Genomic DNA, 18,330 nt, shown 5'->3' with positions numbered 1-18,330 from the left:
GGCTGGGGCACTGCCGGGCACCTCTCCCCTGGACTGTGAACTGCTGGCTGTCTGCTCGCTCCTCTGAAAATGCAGCGGCTGCTGACTCCCGCCAAGCGGGTCTTGCAACTGAAGAGGGTGCTCCAGGGAGCACCTGCTATGCTCACCCGCCTTCTCCCCGCCGCCCACCACAGGTGAGTCCGCGGCTCCCAGGGACTGTCCAGCTCACTCGCAGGGACGTGTCCCAGAACCAGCAGAAGGTAGGCAGAGGTTCCCGCCACAAGGAAAAGCCCACAGAACCCAAGTCAGAGGTTGGCAAGGCTTGTGCACAGCCTTAGCTACGCAAGTTAACCTCTGGGGCCTGAGGTTCCTCATCTCTAAAGGGACAGCCCCTCCCAGCTGGAGTCCCAGGGTCTCGAACTCTGAATGAGGGCGTCTGTCACACCCCCAGCTGCGCCAGCTGTGGAGGAATCAGCACTGGGGCCCACAGCATTCTCCCCTCCACCATACCCACCTTTTTGTTGTTGTTGTTGTTGTTGTTGTTAATCCTCACCCAAGAATATTTTTCCAATTGATTTTTAGAGAGAGTGGAAGGGAGAGGGAGAGAGCGAAACATTGATGTGACAGAGACACATTGATTGGTTGCACACGCCCCAACCGGGGCCAGGGATTGAGCTTGCAACCAAGGTACACGCCCTTGACCGGAATCAAACCTGGACCCTTCAGCCTGCAGGTCGACGCTCTGTCCCCTGAGCCAAACCAGCGAGGGTCACCATCCCCACCTTTGCCCACAGCCCCTGTCAAGACCTTCAGGATTCTGTGCCAACGGCAGTGTTAGCAAACCCAGCTGCTCCAAGTCACTGCAGCAAGATTCAAAAGGAACAAGGGTAGCCGGTGCTTTTCTCGATCCTCTGATTGCATGGAAGGGCAAAAGGGGATGTAAAGATGTGTGTGCGTGTGCGTGTGCATGTGCGTGTGCATGTGAGTGTGCACGTATGTGCAATCTGCCTGTGCGCAGAAGCACCTATGCTCTCTGCCTTTCTTTGTGAACTTGCCCAGTCTGGCCCACGTCTCCCAGCATGGATGGGAACACAGCTACAGCCAGTCCCCCAGGACCCCGGAGCCACCCTGCACCCTGGCAGTAGCCCTTTCTTTCCTGCCACTTCTACACTGCATTCCCTGGGTGCTCTGGGAAACGACTTCGATCTGGTGCCTCCCCTTGCCTGGCACCTGGGGAGCTGGGAGGATGGGTGTGGGGGGCAGGTGAGGCTCTCTAGCCTTCTTATTTATTTATTTTTTTTGGACTCTCCACCATTGTCCACACTCTCCCCCACCCACCGTGTACAGGTCCAATGTCCCAGCTCCGAATGTCACCTGTTTTGGTGTTTGCGAAAAAGGCACTGACGTGGGTTGGCCTGTTTCAATAAGCAGCCTTTGGCCGCCCACCAAGAAGCCAACCTCAGTCCTCACCAACCTGCCCCTCCTTCTGACGTTCTCGGGCCAAGATCTTGGCAACATCGGCCACATTTCCCTTGTCTCACAGCTAATCCCCACTTTCCGGGGCCTGGCCAGCATTGAGAATCTTCTCTATAGGGTTCTTTTCCCTATTTGTCTATCCTCCCTAATCCAACCTGCATCGGCTCTAAAGGCAACCTAAGAGCTTCCCCCATCTCAGCATGCGCTTCACGGCCTTTAACACCAAGGAAGACTGGTGCCCTCCACCTCGTGGTCCCGCCTCTTTCTCTCAGGTGTCGTCTCCCTCTGCCCTTCGCTCTCCACTCCAGGTATCCTTACCTGTTCAATCACCCCACCCCCCACCCCCGGGGCCACTGCCCTTGACCGGGAATCGAACCTGCAACCTCCTGGTGCACAGGACGACGCCCAACCAACGGAGCCACACCAGCCAGGACTGTATGGTTTTCTGAGGAAACTGGCTGGAGACCATCAGTGGGATTTTGCTCGTTATTTCCCCTGCAGGTTTTCTACAGTCCCTGCTGTCCCCTTGGCCAAAACGGGTTCTTGGCCGAAGGACGTGGGCATCCTGGCCCTGGAGGTGTACTTCCCAGCCCAGTACGTGGACCAAACAGACCTGGAGAAGTACAACAATGTGGAAGCAGGGCGGTACACTGTGGGCCTGGGCCAAACCCGCATGGGCTTCTGCTCCGTCAAGGAGGACATCAACTCCCTGTGCCTGACGGTGGTGCAGCAGCTGATGGAGCGCACGAAGCTCCCGTGGGACGCGGTCGGCCGGCTGGAAGTGGGCACCGAGACCATCATCGACAAGTCCAAGGCTGTCAAAACAGTGCTCATGGAGCTCTTCCAGGACTCGGGCAACACGGACATCGAGGGCATCGACACCACCAATGCCTGCTACGGGGGCACTGCCTCCCTCTTCAATGCGGCCAACTGGATGGAGTCCAGCTCCTGGGATGGTATGTGCTGCCAGGGGTCTGATGTAAGGAAGGAGCTGGGGTGGGAGGCTGAACACTCAGGGGTTTTTTTTTGTTTGTTTTGTTTGTTTAAAATATATTTTTATTGATTTCAGAGAGGAAGGGAGAGGGAGAGACAGAAACATCAACGATGAGAGAGAATCATTGACCGCCTGCCTCAGGCATGCCCCACACTGGGAATCGAGCCCGCAACCTGGGCATGTGCCCAGACTCAGAATCAAACCATGAGCTCTAGGTTCATAGGTCGATGCTCAACCACTGAGCCATGCTGGCTGGGTTTCTTGGTGTTTTTTTTTTTTTATGAAAGTAATTGGAAATTATACTTAAAAAAACATTATACATACACAAAAGTGTGTAAAGTGATTTTTTAAAAAAGTTCCCTTTGGACGCCTTATTACCACTTTCCAGAATTTAACAGTTTCTGTGTATTCTTCCAGATTTTTCTATGTACCTGCAAGTACAACTTACCTATTCAGATTTCGTTTTTAACATTATACATATGATATGTATAACATCTCTATGATGTCCTCGAGGTCATTCTATATCAATATACATAAGGTCTGCTTTGCTCTTTTAAACACTACATAATACGCTATTCATCCATGTGCCAAACTTTACTGAATTAGCTCATATTGACAGATATTTAGATTGTTGCAAGTTTTGTGCAGTGATCAATCCTGTTTTCATGAGTGTTGTACAAGTTTTGCATGCTTGCGATAATGTGTGGGAAGACTAGATTTCTAGACATGGAATTGCAGGATATGTTGTGTTGTGTTGGTTTAAGAGTTTAATAGAATGTGCCCAATTGCTCTTCAAAATGTTGTACAAACGTACATTTCTACGATACATATTATAGACTTTCTAATCTTTGTCGATATTATAAGTAAAATAATAGTGTCATTGATTTGCCTTTTTTTCATTATGAGAACTTGAATATTTTTATGACATTTATTGGCCATTTCCCTATTATATTCTTTGTCTTTTTTATGAGACTTTTTATAAAAGAGGAAAAATAGCCTTTTGTTGGTTATAAGTATCGTAAATACTTCCCCAGTTTGTCTTTTGAGTTTGTTTCTGATTGAAGATTTTAATTTTTAAGTGGTGAGATTTACTGATTTCTTTTTCCTTAATGGCTTCTAAATACAGATAAATGATAGATCGATAGGTAGATAATAGATAGATAGATAGATAGATAGACAGATAGATGATAGATAGATAGATAGATAGATAGATAGATAGATAGATAGATGATAGAAATAGAGACAAAGATATAGACATAGATATATAGATATTGTGGGGAAATAATTTTTTGTTGGGATTGGCATTGTTATAGTTCTTAAGAGAAGGCTCTCGGGTTTCGATGAATTTTGGGCTGAATCCTGACTGAATCCTTATTGTACCATCTATTAGCTGTGTGGCTCTGGACAGTGATTTCAGTGCTTCAGGCCCCAATGTACCCAGCCCTGGAGTAAATCCTAGGGGCTTCCTTACGGAGCAGATAGATGGTAAAATTACTACCACGTGTCCCCTGAAGCTCAAGTTTGGTGTGCTTTTTGGGGTGGGGAATGGGGAGCAGTACTATCAGATGAAAGTGGAACAAATAATAGCCAAGACAATTATTCATTGAGTAATAGTCTCACTGTTATAGAGGTAGTAACTATGATCATATACATTAAATGTGCTTCCTCAACATAAACCCTCTTCCCAATAAAAATACTATAATCAAGTTGTTCAGAGCACATGGCTTAGGATCCAGACAGAACTGGGCTGGACTATCCAATGCCATGTTCACCAGGTGTGAGAGCTTAGCAGGTGACTTGGCCTCTCTGGAAGGCAGTGTCTTCCCCTGTCAGTGTAGATGTTATCGGCCTCATTGGGTGGCTTTCAGGATTCCTGGAGGCTAACTAATGTCTAGCTAGTCTTTCAAATGTTAGTTTCCCTCGCTACCCCTTGGCTTTCTGTGGAAGGAATTTCAGCCACAGAGTGCTGAAGGGGATGGGCACCAAGCTACATTACCTCCAAAAGTGCCCATTAAGAAACTGCTCATGGAACTCAGAAACAGAATTCTGAGTGAGCGAGCGTTTTACAGCTACAGCACCTGGACTCGGAGTTTTGACTTTGCATTTCCAATGTGTCACGAGGGGTTTCATAGAACCCAGGCTCCCTGGGGCGGGGATTTTGGGTTTTGTCTGCCAGTCTATCTCCAACACCTAAAATCGTGCCTGGCACACGGGAGGCGCTCAGTCTACTGAGACTTGACGGTGATGATACTTATTTCTGGTCTCTCCTTGCAGGTCGCTATGCAATGGTGGTCTGTGGAGACATCGCAGTGTATCCCAGCGGCAACGCTCGCCCCACAGGAGGCGCCGGAGCCGTGGCGATGCTGATTGGGCCAGAGGCCCCGCTGGTCCTTGAGAGAGGTTTGTAGTAACCTGCAGGTGCATGGTGCCCAAACACGGTGCACGGCACGGCCAAATGCATAGCTCCTGACCCCAAATGGGCATGGCGTACCTACTATGCGGGGCTGAGGGTGGATTTGAGGATGTCAGTTGCGGTCTAAAGGGGGATTGGGGAGCAGAGGGCAGGGAGAAAGGGATGAGAGGGATGGAGGGGTTCATCTTTTGCGCCATCACACGTTGGGACAGGGATGCATGGAATAAATGGGGGTGATGCTGTTAGCAAGGACATAAACTGGCAGTTGAAGATGAAAGATGATTATTGGGTGGAAAGTAAGACTTCCCTTTGAGACTTTTGGCATCTATTCCAGATTTTGTTCAGCCCAGATAGGCATGGAAAGGCAAGCATGAATCATATTCTACTGCTTTGAACATGTGAGGGACGCTGAGTGGGCCCGAGTGTGTGGGCCCGAGACAGACAGAGACCAGGGAGCTGTAAGAGTTCTCCCATCCTCTCTGCTCCATGCGGGCTGCTCGGCGCAGTCACTGAATCCCACTGTGTGTCTTGCCAGGGCTGCGGGGAACCCACATGGAGAACGTATACGATTTCTACAAACCAGATGGGGCTTCGGAATACCCAATGGTGGACGGGAAGCTCTCCATCCAGTGCTACATCCGGGCCTTGGACCGGTGCTACACAGTCTACCGCCAGAAAATCCAGAACCAGTGGAAACAAGGTACGGGGCTCAGGGGGCAGAAAGGGGGCGCTATGCACACGGGGCCAGGAGTTTGTCCTAAAAGCTTCAGACAAGGCCTCTTCTCTCCTCGGAAAGTGATCTCAAGAGGATTTTTCCGCCTGGTCTTGGTCACAGTTTGATTCCAGGTCAGGGCACATGCCCAGCCAGGTTTCTGGCTTGATCCCCAGAGGGGGCCTGTAGGAGGCAGCCGATCAATGATTCTCTCATCATTGACGTTTTTATCTCTCTCTCCCTCTCCCCCTCTGAAATCAATTTTTAAAAAAAATATTTTTAAGAGAATTGTTTCATGTCCTCTTCTTCTTACACCTTCCCTGGGTCCATGCCCAAGTCCAATGGGAAGTCATTCAAATTCAAGTATGACATTGCCTCTAACTTGAGCTAAATAAACAATCTAGGCCAAAGCCACCAGTATGAAACCAGCAGGTGTCAGCCACCTGGGGAGGGACTGTGGTGAGTCTGAGTAACCACATCCTGCTGGGCCCAGCATTTGTTGCTGCTGAAGTCAGGAGTGACGGGACTCCTGGTTGGTCGTTTGCCACCTTCTGAAGTCAGCTTGGTGTTGGAAAAGCTGCCTGTGTCTTCAGTATACTGTTGTCAGGGGTTCTCCCCAGATGGTAGTGTTACAAGTTGACTTTATTTTCTCCTCCAGTTTCTAAATGGTCCTCTAAAAAATATATGTACTGCTTTCAAAATCAGAAAAGAAACAAATTTTATTTTAGAAATAAAGAGAAACCTACTTTTATTTTTTTGTTAACCCTCACATGAGGATTTTTTCCATTGATTTTTTTAGAGGGAATGAAAGGGAGGAGAGAGAGAGAGAGAGAGAGAGAGAGAGAGAGAGAGAGAGAGAAAGGGAGAGAAACACTGATGTGAGAGACACCTCGATTGGTTGCCTCCCACACACGCTCCAACCAGCCCTGGAACAAACCTACAACCCAGGTACATGCCTTTGACTGGGAATCAAACCCACAACCTGTGAGGACCAAGGCTCTGTCACTGAGCCACACCAGCCAGGGCAAGAGAAACCTACTTTTTAAAAATAAAAAGGGTTCTGACCTGTTTAGCCATGCCCAGGTGGGCACCTGCAAACGGCAGGTTTCAGTGAGGGAAAAGGCAGGTGCTGAAGCGTCAGAGCATGGATGCTGTAGGGGTGGCACAAGCAGCCACTTCTTGCCCCTCCCCCTGCAGTGGGTGAAATGCCAGCTGCCCAGCTGCTCCCCACAGGCGAGGAGCCAACCTGGACCTCCGCCTCTGTCATCCACTGCAAACCGCTATTCAGAGAAACTGTCTGAAGTGTAGAGTGAGAGGCATCAGAACAGGAATCCAGAGCCAACCATTTTGGAGCTGTGTCTTTGGACACGTAACTTAACTCTGTATTTTGTAGACACTGTTTCCTCCTCTGGACAAGAGAGAAAATGATAGGACACAAGGTTGATGGGGAGGAATTCGCTTTCACAGAGGTTGGCCATAGCAGACAGGAAGCATCTAGTTGTTTCTTTCCCTTCTTTCTGTGTAAGCCGGGTGTTTAGTTAAGTGCTTGCACGGGGACGGAGCAAACCTCGGGCGTGTTTGCTGGAGGCGGGGCCCGGCGTCCCTCGGCAGTTAGATATCGGAGCCAGGGTCTCAGTGGCTTAGCTATCAATCATGTCACCTCCTTGTTTTTACACGTTCCTCCCAGCTGGCATCGACCGCACCTTCACTCTCGATGACTTACAGTTCATGATCTTCCACTCACCCTTCTGCAAGCTGGTCCAGAAATCGCTGGCTCGCCTGATGTACAATGACTTCCTGTCGGCTAGCAGCGACACTCAGAGCGGCCGCTACAAGGGGCTGGAGGCCTTCAGGTGAGTCTCTTTGTGGAGAGCCTAGAGCAGTGGTTCTCAACCTTCTGGCCCTTTAAATACAGTTCCTCATGTTGTGACCCAACCATAAAATTATGTTCGTTGCTACTTCATAACTGTAATGTTGCTGCTGTTATGAATCATAATGTAAATATCTGATGTGCAGGATGGTTTTAGGTGACCCCTGTGAAAGGGTCGTTTGACCGCCAAAGGGGTCAGGACCCACAGGTTGAGAACCGCTGGCCTAGAGGGTCAGGAGGCGTGAGGAAGGAGGAAGCTTCCCCCAGCCTTGAGTCTGGACCACCAGCCACTCCTGTGGGGGGAAAGGACACTCCTCGAACAACAGAAATGACACCACGTCTTGCGTGGGTTAGTGGGTTAATGTCCACATAGGGTCCTCCACCTTTATCTCAGGAGCACAGGGAGTTTGCCATCAACTTGGATCATGGGACTATAAGGAGCTTCAGAGAATTAGACAAAGGGGAACGAGGGCGTGGCTAATCATGCAGCCAGTAAACATCGATGAACGTCAGCTCTGTGCCAGGCATCTCACTAAACTCTAGGGACACAAGCAAGGGTGACTCTATGCGCTCTGCCTAGAGGCTCTCACGGTTCATATGGACAGAAACACCCAGAAACAATCCCCGTACACGACAGCAGCTCAGCCAGTGTCCAGCCTAATTCTCACTCACCGTGGACTCCAGCAATGCCTTGCTTGTTGCCTCCATTCCCCCATCTACAAAACCGAGATAGTCCAGCTCACCCTCTTAGAGGTCAATAAGGCAGAAAGGATGCCATTTATGGATGCACGACTCCAAGATATTTAGGAACAAAATGAATCTTCAATACAGAGAGCCCCCACTAGGAAGAGAACGCTCCCTCTCTTCTTGGTCCCTGTTCAGGGGTCGTAATATGCCAGCAATAGCTGCCCCTATTGCAAACTGCTACTGCCCCAGCCACTAACAAACACCAACATGAGCACAAACACCGCTTACGGGAACTGCTCCATGAAAAGCATTCGAACATACAAAGATAATAACCTAATATATTTAATATATGAAATCTCGTCAATAATAAGATAAGCACGTTAGTAGAAAACTGAGCCAAGGATATGGATAAGGAATTTCCTCAAAGAAGAAATGCACAGAATCATATTTTTAAATGTGCATGCTCATTGGTAACAAAGTTGAACAGATTACCATGTTCTTTGTGCGGCCTTTTTGAAATTGGAATGCCCAGAATTGACGAGGCTACGGGAAAATGGGGCAATTAGTGGATATTGATACAAGGGTTTTGGGGAGTAATAGGAAAACAGGGGATATAGGGCTTAACGATATGCATAGCTTCTGGCTCAGTGATTCCACATGTTTAAAAAAAAAATGTAGGTTTTCTGAGTAGTGTTTTAACTGGTGAGGATAGGAATGGGAGCTGGGCCAATGGAGGGCCAATGCTGTCATGACCCATTCTTGCAGCCCTTATAATACTGTCGTAGAAGGTGATCTGTTGCCACAGAGAAAACCAGTTAAGGATGCATGCTAAACGGAATGTAAGAATGGTTTTATTTTCCAATAAACTGTATGAAGGTAGAGATAGATCCCCCACAAAATATATGACCTAAGCGCTCTCTCTGAATGGTAGACTATTAGGGACATCTTCATCTTTGCACTTTTCTGTATTTCTAAATATGCTATAATACAAACATGTGCCCCGCTAAGTAACAAAATAAACTGATGAACAGAATGGCCCCAGAGTCATGGAAGCATGGAACAGAGTGTGGAATCTCAGAGGGAAGGGGGAGGGGTGGGTGCGGGGGAGGTAATCAACCAAAGAGCTTGAATGCATATATGCATACCCCATGGACACAGAAGGCCTGGGGCAGGGAGGGGAAAGAGGGGGTGGGTTGGAGGGGGTCAATGGGGGGAAAAAGGGACATATGTAATACTTTCAACAATGAAGAATTATTTGAAAAAACAAACAAAACCAAAAAACATGTGCCCCGGAGTCTTCTCTCAAGAGCAGCGGTCACCAACCGGTGGTCCGTGGACCACTGGTGGTCCATGAGGTCCGAAAGGTTGGTGACCGCTGCTCCAGAGCGTTACTTCCCTCCAGAGCTGCCTCCCTCCCCTCCTGGGGCTCTCACCTGGCCTGTTCCTCTGGCTGCCTCACAGGGGGCTAAAGCTGGAAGACACCTACACCAACAAGGACATGGACAAAGCTCTCCTGAAGGCCTCTCTGGACATGTTCAACAAGAAAACCAAGGCCTCTCTTTACCTCTCCACGCACAATGGGAACACGTACACCTCCTCCCTGTATGGGTGCCTGGCCTCACTTCTGTCCCAGTGAGTACTGCGTCAGGCCCACCTCCTAACCCACCCGTGGCCTCAGGGGTCAACCAAGCCTGAGTCCTCTTGTGGTTCAGAATTTTTTTTTAAGAAGGAAGAGAGGAAGGCAGGGAGGGAGGAAGGGATGGAGGGAGGTGAAAGAACCTTATTCTAAAGGTGTGTATAGGAGGTTTACAATCAGTATTAAACAGTCATCTCCAAAGTGAAGTTCATGTATTATGTCAGGGGATGTGCAAGAGCTACTCTATGCAGCAAGAAAACAGAGGAACTTTTATGCATATTTTTATCTCATCCACTTAAAATCTCTATACTTAGTAAAGATTCCTGGTTAAGAGAGTCTAGTTTTAGAGTCCCCAATCTAGGTTCAAATCTCTTTACCACTTATTAACTTTGACCTTGAGAAAAGACTTAACCTCTATGTGCCTGCCTTTCCCCATCTATAAAATATGTGCAACAACGTGATGTACCTCGTTGGGTTTTGATGAGTGTTAAATGTCTAAAGCAATTAGAACTGTAATAACACTCAGCAGATGCTCAAATGTTAATTGTTATTTCTATTGACATTCTACATTGTGAGGTTTAGAAGGAAATACATGTACTATATATAGTACATGCATATAATCTAGGAGATGCATATATATAAACCTGGCGAAATTGCCCAGGTGGTGTGGCTCAGTGGTTGAGTGTCAACCCATGAACCAAGAGATCACTTGGTTCGATCCCTAGTAGGGGGCATGCAGGAAGCAGCTGATCGGTGATGTTTCTCTCTCATCGATGTTTATCTCTCTATCCCTCTCCCTTCCTCTCTCCCTAAAAACCAAGAGAAACATATTTTAAAATAAATAAATAAGCAAACTTGGTGAAATTATTGCTAATGAGGGGACGAGAGCACTACCAGTCAATGTAGAAGCCTGCAGGTGAGTCTAGTGGTCTGGTCTCCATTCGGAGATGCCTTCAGACTTCACTGAACTCACCTTGTCTTCAGGGGTGGGAAGAAGCTCCTTTTACACCCCGAAATTCCTCTTCACTCCCTGTGCCAGCTGCACCTTGGATTTTAGCTGCTTCCTTCTCAGCATATTTTCTCCTTCTGGGCCTGTCCCCGGGGCCTGTCCCTCTCTCTTTGTGTGGGTGCTGGGAGCCCATTTCCAGTGGCAAGAGGTGAACTAGATTGAGTCAATGGGTGGTTGTGTATGAGGAGCACAGGATACAATGCCGGTGCACGTTCTGGGTTTTGATTCCCTCCCCTGCAGTCACTCTGCCCAAGAGTTGGCCGGCTCCCGGATCGGCGCCTTCTCCTACGGCTCAGGCTTGGCAGCAAGTTTCTTCTCATTTCGCGCGTCCCAGGATGCTTCTCCGGGTGAGTCTGTCTTTCTACCAGGTGCTTCTGGTAAAAGAAAGAATGTTCTGCCTCTCCGCCAGGGAGGCTCCCACCCCCACTGAAGAGTGTGATTAAGAACAAAGGAAACCCCTAAAGGGATTTAAGCCATGGAGCAGGTCTGCCTGATTTGTGTATTTGAAGCGCTGCCCTGGCACTAAGGTAGATTTGGGGAACCCAGTCAAGCTGGTCCAGCAAATAGTGCAGGTGAGAGTAAGGATGGCTTGGTTGCAGCTGGTTAAAGAGACATGGGCGGATTTGAGGTACCCAGTAAACAGCTGTTGATCACTTTGTGACGAAGGCAGTGAAAGTCACGCATCTAAACGCTGCGCGAGATGTACCTTGACTAGATGAGGGTCTGCCCCTGTGTTTTGCCAGCATCGTGTTTGCTGGCTTTCATCATTTCCTGGCTTCCAGGACACACACAGGGCACTGTCCCCGCAGGTTGGAGCTCCCACAGACCCTTGCTGTTACTGGGCTGGTGGCTGGTAGCAGTGACAATGACAAGGAAGCCGGTTTATCAATCTTGCTTTTGCTTCCCAGGCTCCCCCCTGGCAAACCTGGTCTCTAGTCTGTCAGACCTGCCAAAACGCCTGGACTCCCGGAAGCGCATGTCTCCTGAGGAGTTCACAGAAATAATGGACCAAAGAGAACAATTCTTCCACAAGGGTAAGGAAAGGGCAGGAAGAGAGGAGGAGGAGGCGGTTTTTCTCAGATTCTAGGCCGGTAGCTGAGAGCCAGGAATTCATCAGAGGTCCAGCGTATAGCGGGCCAAGGGGAAGATGCCTCTGAGATATGACTGGGAGAAGATCTGTTAGGTGCCAAGGGGCAAGAATGGGGTGGGGAAGCAAAAGACAGAGGTGGGGCAAGGTAGCAGTCAGCATGTGGCTTCCCAGTCCAGTTAACCACCAAAATGGGGTACGGAGGGAGCAGGGGAGCCCCACGCAAGCCAGATGTATGGTCTTTGAAAATACTATCTATGCAACAGTTGAAAGAACCCAGACTTTGGAGCTAGATATTCAAATTAAACTGACCTGTGACACTCACCAGCTCTTGCTCTTTGGGAAAATTATTGAACTTTTCTCAGTTGTCTAAAATCATGCTAACTCTGTCCGGCTGGTGTGGCTCCGTGGTTGAGCATCAACCCATGAACCAGGGGGTCATGGTTTGATTCCCAGTCGGGGCACATGCCCAGGTTGGGGGCTTGATGCCCAGTGGGGGGCATGTAGGAGGCAGCTGATGGATGATTCTCTCTCATCGATGTTTCTCGCTCTCTCATTCCCTCTCCCTTCCTCTCTCTGAAGTCAATAAAAACATAAAATAAAATCATGCCAATTTTGCAGAATTGCCAAACAAATTAAATAAATGAGTGCATTAAAATAAGTTTGGAGCAAACTTGACTGTCTCCACCCAACTGTACGAAACCTAAAAACCCAATATGGCCCCACAAAGCAACAAAAGAAAATTAAACCAAAGCTAGAGATATGACTGGAGAGACCAGCTGGTGATGTTTAAACCACAGTAACCGTATTTTCTGAAGCAAATCTTGAGATACATGGTTTGTACCGTGGTCTGAAAGGGGGACAGAACCTATGGAATTTGGAATGTTCCAGAAAACCTAGGTGGAGCAGCCATCAATCTTATCTGGAACAGGGGACATGATAGAGCAAAGAAAAAAAAAAACAATAAAAATAAAAATAGGACCTCTGAGATGAACATCCATGGACAAAACACTGAAATACTATAATAAACCAGGGCCAGAGGGCTTAGGGTGCAGAAGAAAGTGTCTGGTAGGAAAAGGGAAGCTCTGAGGTACACCTCAAGCTAAGTCCCATTGACCCAAAAAGCACGTGGTGACTGTGTCAGTGGAGGAAGGCCATGTTTACTGAAGGAGAATGTCAAACTCCTGTAATAAAATTCCTAATAGCCCAGCCTATGGACTAGATCCTATGGACCAGAGACTATGGACTAGAGCCTATGGACTAGGACCTATGGACTAGAGACTATGGACTAGAGACTATGGACTAGAGACTATGGACTAGGACCTATGGACTAGAGACTGTGGACTAGGACCTATGGACTAGAGACTATGGACTAGGACCTATGCACGTGCTCTGCTTCTGGTCCTCCTGCTGGTCCAGTGCTCTATTGGGCATAGAGGTGACCTCGCAGCCCCTTGCAACACAGCCAGGAGAGCGTCCCTCGGAGCTGTAGGCGTCCCTGTTACTATTTTCTCTTCCCCAATTGCATATAGCTCGTCTTGAGTCTTGCCTCCTCTCCTTATCCCACAGTGAATTTCTCACCCCCTGCTGACACCACCAGCCTTTTCCCAGGCACCTGGTACCTGGAGAGAGTGGATGAGCTGCATCGCCGAAAGTATGCCCGCTGTCCGGTCTGAAGGTGGTGAGTGGAATGTTGCAGGGTTGGCAGCAGGAACGTTTTCCCCCGGGAAACAGATGCAGTTCTGATGGTGAAACTAGGCCCAGGAGGGTTTGTAGCTCCCAACATGGTCAGAGGTGGGGAGTTTGTGCCATAAAGACCAAGAAAAACACTAGGACTCTTTGCCCTGGAAAGCCCAGAGCAGGGGGGAGAGGTGTGTTTTTAAATCTCAATGTGAAAATGAGAGTCAACGTGTTTATCTGATCTGCATATGCCAGGAAGCTCCCTAGAAGCTCAATAAAACAAAGTTAGCACCTTATGGAGAAGCAGGCTGTGGCCTTGAACCTATGGGATTCATTACTCCAAAGGGGCGAGATCAGCCCTAGCTGGTTTGTCTCAGTGGATAGAGTATCAGCCTGCGGACTGAGGGGTCCCGGGTTCGATTCCAGTGAAGGGCACATGCCCAGGTTTTGGGCTTGATCTCCAGTAGGGGGCGTGCAGGAGGCAGGTGATCAATGATTCTCTCTCATCATTGATGTTTCTATCTCTTCCTCTCCCTCTCCCTTCCTCACTGAAATCAGTAAAAATATATTTTAAAAAAACCACAAAGGGGCCAAATCAGTCAGGAAAATGAATAGCTTCAGAAAAGACACACAGCAGTGTGGTAGGGACAGATCCATAAGAGCAGGATCTGAAGGAGGGAAGAGTTTAATGGGAATGGAATGGGGCCAGAGGAAGTGGAATGTTGTTGTTAATCCTGACCCGCAGATATTTTTCCATTGATTTTTTGAGAGAGTGGAAGGAAGGGGGAGAGAGAGAGAGAGAGATTGAGAAAGAGAGAGAGAAACATCAATGTGAGAGAGACACATCAGTTGGTTGCCTCCTGTCCACGCCCCAACCAGGGCTGGGATCAAGCTTGCAACAGAGGTACGTGCCCTCGACTGGAATCGAACCTGAGACCCTTCAGTCCGAGAGCTGATGCTCTATCCACTGAGCCAAACCGGCAAGGCTTTTAAGCTGCTTTTTTAAAGAAAAATCAAGTATTTGGAATCTTAGAGTTCATGGACCCAGATATCTGCCTTCAGTTTATCTGCCTTCCAAGTTGGTAAGATACGCAGAAGAGTGAGAAGCAATTTCTCTTACAGCCCATACACCTCAATAAACACGGTCTCACGCCCAAATACTTCCTCTATATTTTTCTGGGTTTTTCTTAATTGATTTTTTTTTTTTTTATTGTTTCCTTCCTTTGGTAGATGAAGGGGGAAGAATGAAAAGGTTTGCCAAAGGCAGGGTGTGGAATAGGAGACAGGAGGGAAAAGTCCAGGGATAAAGGAGATTCTGAGATAAAGCAGAAAACTGCAGGCTGAGGGGGGCCCCCAGCTCCCTCCCAGCCCTGCCAGCTGCTCGGTGGGGGGTCAGGGGCCAGGCGGGGAGGGTGGGGCTGCAGGCTGTGGTGAGAAGGCAGGCTCAGGAGGCAGGTTCACTAGATGGTGACACTACCAGGGAGTTCGGACGTTTGTTTGTTTGTTTGTTTGTTTGTTTGTTTGTTTGTTTGTTTGAAATAGGGTTCTTAAGGGAAGGTCAGTGGCAAAGAGGGGGCTGTTAAGTATGCCAAGCTGGTTCAGTCATGAGGAGGGGGAAGAGAGAGAGGCAGGGGAAGGAGGGAGGGCGGGAGGGAAAAAGAGAGAGATTTGGGTTTTTCACGGTGTGTGGCGGAGAGAGAATGACATTTGGGATTTTGAAGGGAGAATTTCAGGGTCCAGCCCCCTCCCTCTCGGGTGGGCCAGCTTCCCTCCGGCTGAGGCCGCACTGTGCCTATGAGAGAAAGCCAGCGCCCTGGGCCTGCTCATGCCCATCACTCACCCGGGAAGGAACCCACATTAACGAGCTCGGAGCTGAAATAGGACTTTGAGTCAGGGCAGTGCTCGGCAAGCTCTTTGGGCCTCTGCGCGGCCCTGCCCAGCCTGCTGGCCTCTCAGACAGACCGTGTCAAGGGGGCTCTGCCAGCCCTGGCTCCCGGCTTTGGGCACCTCGGGCAGGCAGCAGGGCTTGGAGCTGGGAGGGGAGACCGTGGAGCACCCCAGCCAGCCCACGGGATGCCGTTAGGAGCGAGAGCCCCTGTGCACAGCCCTGCCTCGGGCAAGAAGCAGGGGCTGAGGGCGGGTGCCCGGGGTGAGACTCAATATTCAATGGCCTTGTTTTGCTTCTTTAAATTCCACAGCTCCACGGAGTGGCCCTGGGAAAAGTATGCTAGCACAGCTTTTGCCCACGAATCATATCAAAACAAACCACCACCCACCCACTCTTAGCTGGTAAACAGAATGGATTGGACATGCTGTCCCCGTCAGCCCGGGCCCTGGGGAGTGACAGCCACCCTCCGGGGCCCGCATGCCTTCTCCTGCTGCATCCCTGCCGGGCGCCGGGCGCTGTGGGCCAGGGCCCTTCGTGGAAAAGAGAGATGGAGGGAGGCCTAGCCCGGACCTCCAGCAACGTGCAGATCCTTGTCTCCAGATCCGGACGACTCGTCTATCGTTTGTTATAGCTGTTTTTATTATTATTATTATTACATTCCTGTGCTGTTATAGCTTTATTCTTCCTTTGGGTTTTCTGTGAATTTCTCAATTTTATACCTGGTACTCAGCTGATATAGTGCCATTAAAGAGATAGAGACGTGGGCGGGGGGGGGGGGGGAAGGGGTCGATGGTGTGGTGCTGGACAATAGCTAGACGTGGGGGCGTGATGACTTTGTAGTGTATACAGATGTCGAATTCCAATGCTATACACCTGAAATGTATATAATCACATGATAAAAGTTAAAGGCAAGAGAGGCAACCAGGCCCCAGAAGTCACAAGCAAGAAAATAAAATTAAATATTCACGCCCTGGCTCAGTGGTTGGAGCGCCGGCCGGCACACTGAAAGGTCACTGGTTCAACTCCCAGTCAAGGCCACGTACCTGAGTTGCAGGTTGGATCCCCAGCTCAGTCCCGTGAGTGCAGGAGGCAACCAATCGATTCTCTTACAGATGCTTCTCCCTCCCTCCCTCTCTCTCTCTCTCTCTCTTTCTCTTCCTCCCTTCTCCCTCCCCTTTCACTCCCTATCTAAAAATCCGTGGGAAAACTAGCCTTGGGTGAGGATTAACATTAAATTAAATTAAACTAAATACTCAAAACACAAAAGGAAGGAAGGATTCTTCTGTTTCCTGGAGAGAAGCCTGCTGAGCCTCCAGGCTCCTGCCCTGACCTGGCACCTGCCCCCCAGCAGTGAGTGGCTGAGCATGGTCTCCCCTCCTTTCTTTTCTCTGGGAGGTACAGGGAGACGAGAGTGGTGCAGCACACAAGGTGGCCCAGCTTCCCTCCCTGACCCAGGACAGCCGCCCAGGAGAGCCAGCAGTCAGGGGCCAGACAGGACTGCGAGAGCTTGCAGATCAAAGCTCCCTGCCTGGCCAGTGGCATCTGAACATATAAACCTGGGAGGGGTGTAATAGGTTCCGTCTTGGCTCCTCCAGCCAAAAAAACACGTTTGAAACCTAGAACTTTCCCCCCAGAGGACTGTTTGTCCCCCTTGGGTGAGGGCACCAGGATCCTCTTATAAAATAGCAATGGATCAGGGAGGTGGGTGCTGAGCTGAGGCTGGGACTGGGGGGTGGACACCACGTTGCCGCCATTCATTTCCTTTTAGAAAGTTGCTTCAGCCACCCCAACGAGAGTTTCCTCCATGGGTGGGAGCAGGCTGGCAGGGGTGGGGGTTGCTAGGGACAACGGGGCACTAGGCCTGTGGGAAGAGGTTGGGTCCGTCTGCCCACTTTGCTTTGCCCAAGGCTGTTTGTTCATTTCCCAACAGGCACCAGAAAATCCGAGATAAACCCCAATTTGAGCCGCTAATCCAGCATCAGCTGACTCCCTCCCAGGTGCTCAACTTCAGCTCCATTTCACCAGCTGTGGCTGCCCCTTGGCAGATCCCTCTGCTGAGGCCCTGCTCCTGCTCCCTCCGAAAGCTGGTTGGGGGCCCTCAGTCTGGTTGGCATCCCTGGCAGACAATAGATGCCTTTCCTGAGAGCTCTCAAGTAGCGTCTTCCGTGCAAGAGGCTCTGTGTAAGACTGAGACCTGCTGTCAACTCAAAGGCATAGGAATAAAAAATAAAAAAAACAAGGTTCACCGCCTGCCTCAGGTACTCCCATGAGCTCTGTGTGCAAAGTCAGAGCTGCTCAGTCAGTCCTGCTGTTCCGGTCTAGGCCCAGGCCCTCCAGCGAGGCGAGGACAGACCAGCTCTGAGCTCCCTGCAGATGCTGTCCTGCCAACCTTTAGCTCAACCACAGCATGGAGGAGGCCCAAGTGGTGGGTTCGCTCCTGTCTGTGCCAATCAGATGCCCTGTGCCAGGCATTAACCCCAGGCAGCAGCCTCAAAACCGGAAGTAAGCGGGCACAGGGTAGAGACGCAGCATCCCCTACTAACGGGAAAACCCTCACAAGCTGAAAAACGTACGATCAGGGAGCGAGTGCTGTTGTCATGTTTCATAAAAATCATCTTTGTTAAAAAACCAATATACTATCCAACCCATACTGAGCTGGCTTTGTGAACTCGCCTAATATTCTCATGCCTCGTCTCACACTTTCTGCCCCTGACAAAATCCTCCCAACACCTCAGAGAAACCATCCCCAGCGAAGTGGCTTCCTCCCCGGACTCCACAGAATTCATGGCTCCTGCTGCAGCACTTTCTGCACTGCTCCCCGTGACCTGTGCTGACCTGTGCCTGCTGCCCTCCCACCAGATGGAGACTTGGTGGGAGAAGTCTGGGTTTGACTGCTCCT

The 18,330-nt window shown here is 49.6% G+C and overlaps 1 protein-coding gene across 2 annotated transcripts; it reads left to right on the top strand.

The window, feature by feature from the left end:
* Positions 1–18,086, top strand: HMGCS2 (3-hydroxy-3-methylglutaryl-CoA synthase 2). 2 transcript variants are annotated; one of them, XM_059674970.1, is made up of 10 exons: positions 1–173; positions 1,957–2,411; positions 4,724–4,849; positions 5,398–5,562; positions 7,262–7,427; positions 9,593–9,763; positions 11,017–11,123; positions 11,685–11,810; positions 13,433–13,544; positions 17,362–18,086. In XM_059674970.1, exons 1-9 carry the CDS (start codon positions 70–72, stop codon positions 13,537–13,539), a joined length of 1,527 nt encoding a protein of 508 aa, XP_059530953.1. In that variant the 5' UTR covers positions 1–69; the 3' UTR covers positions 13,540–13,544; positions 17,362–18,086. The 2 variants fall into 2 exon arrangements, with proteins under 2 accessions (XP_059530953.1, XP_059530952.1); XM_059674969.1 differs by lacking the exon at positions 17,362–18,086 and adding an exon at positions 15,742–16,397.
* Positions 18,087–18,330: the final 244 nt, after the last annotated feature.

Source organism: Myotis daubentonii, chromosome 18, assembly GCF_963259705.1.
Source record: "Myotis daubentonii chromosome 18, mMyoDau2.1, whole genome shotgun sequence".
Classification (NCBI taxonomy): Eukaryota; Metazoa; Chordata; class Mammalia; order Chiroptera; family Vespertilionidae; genus Myotis; species Myotis daubentonii.
This window is presented reverse-complemented; position numbering and strand designations above follow the sequence as displayed.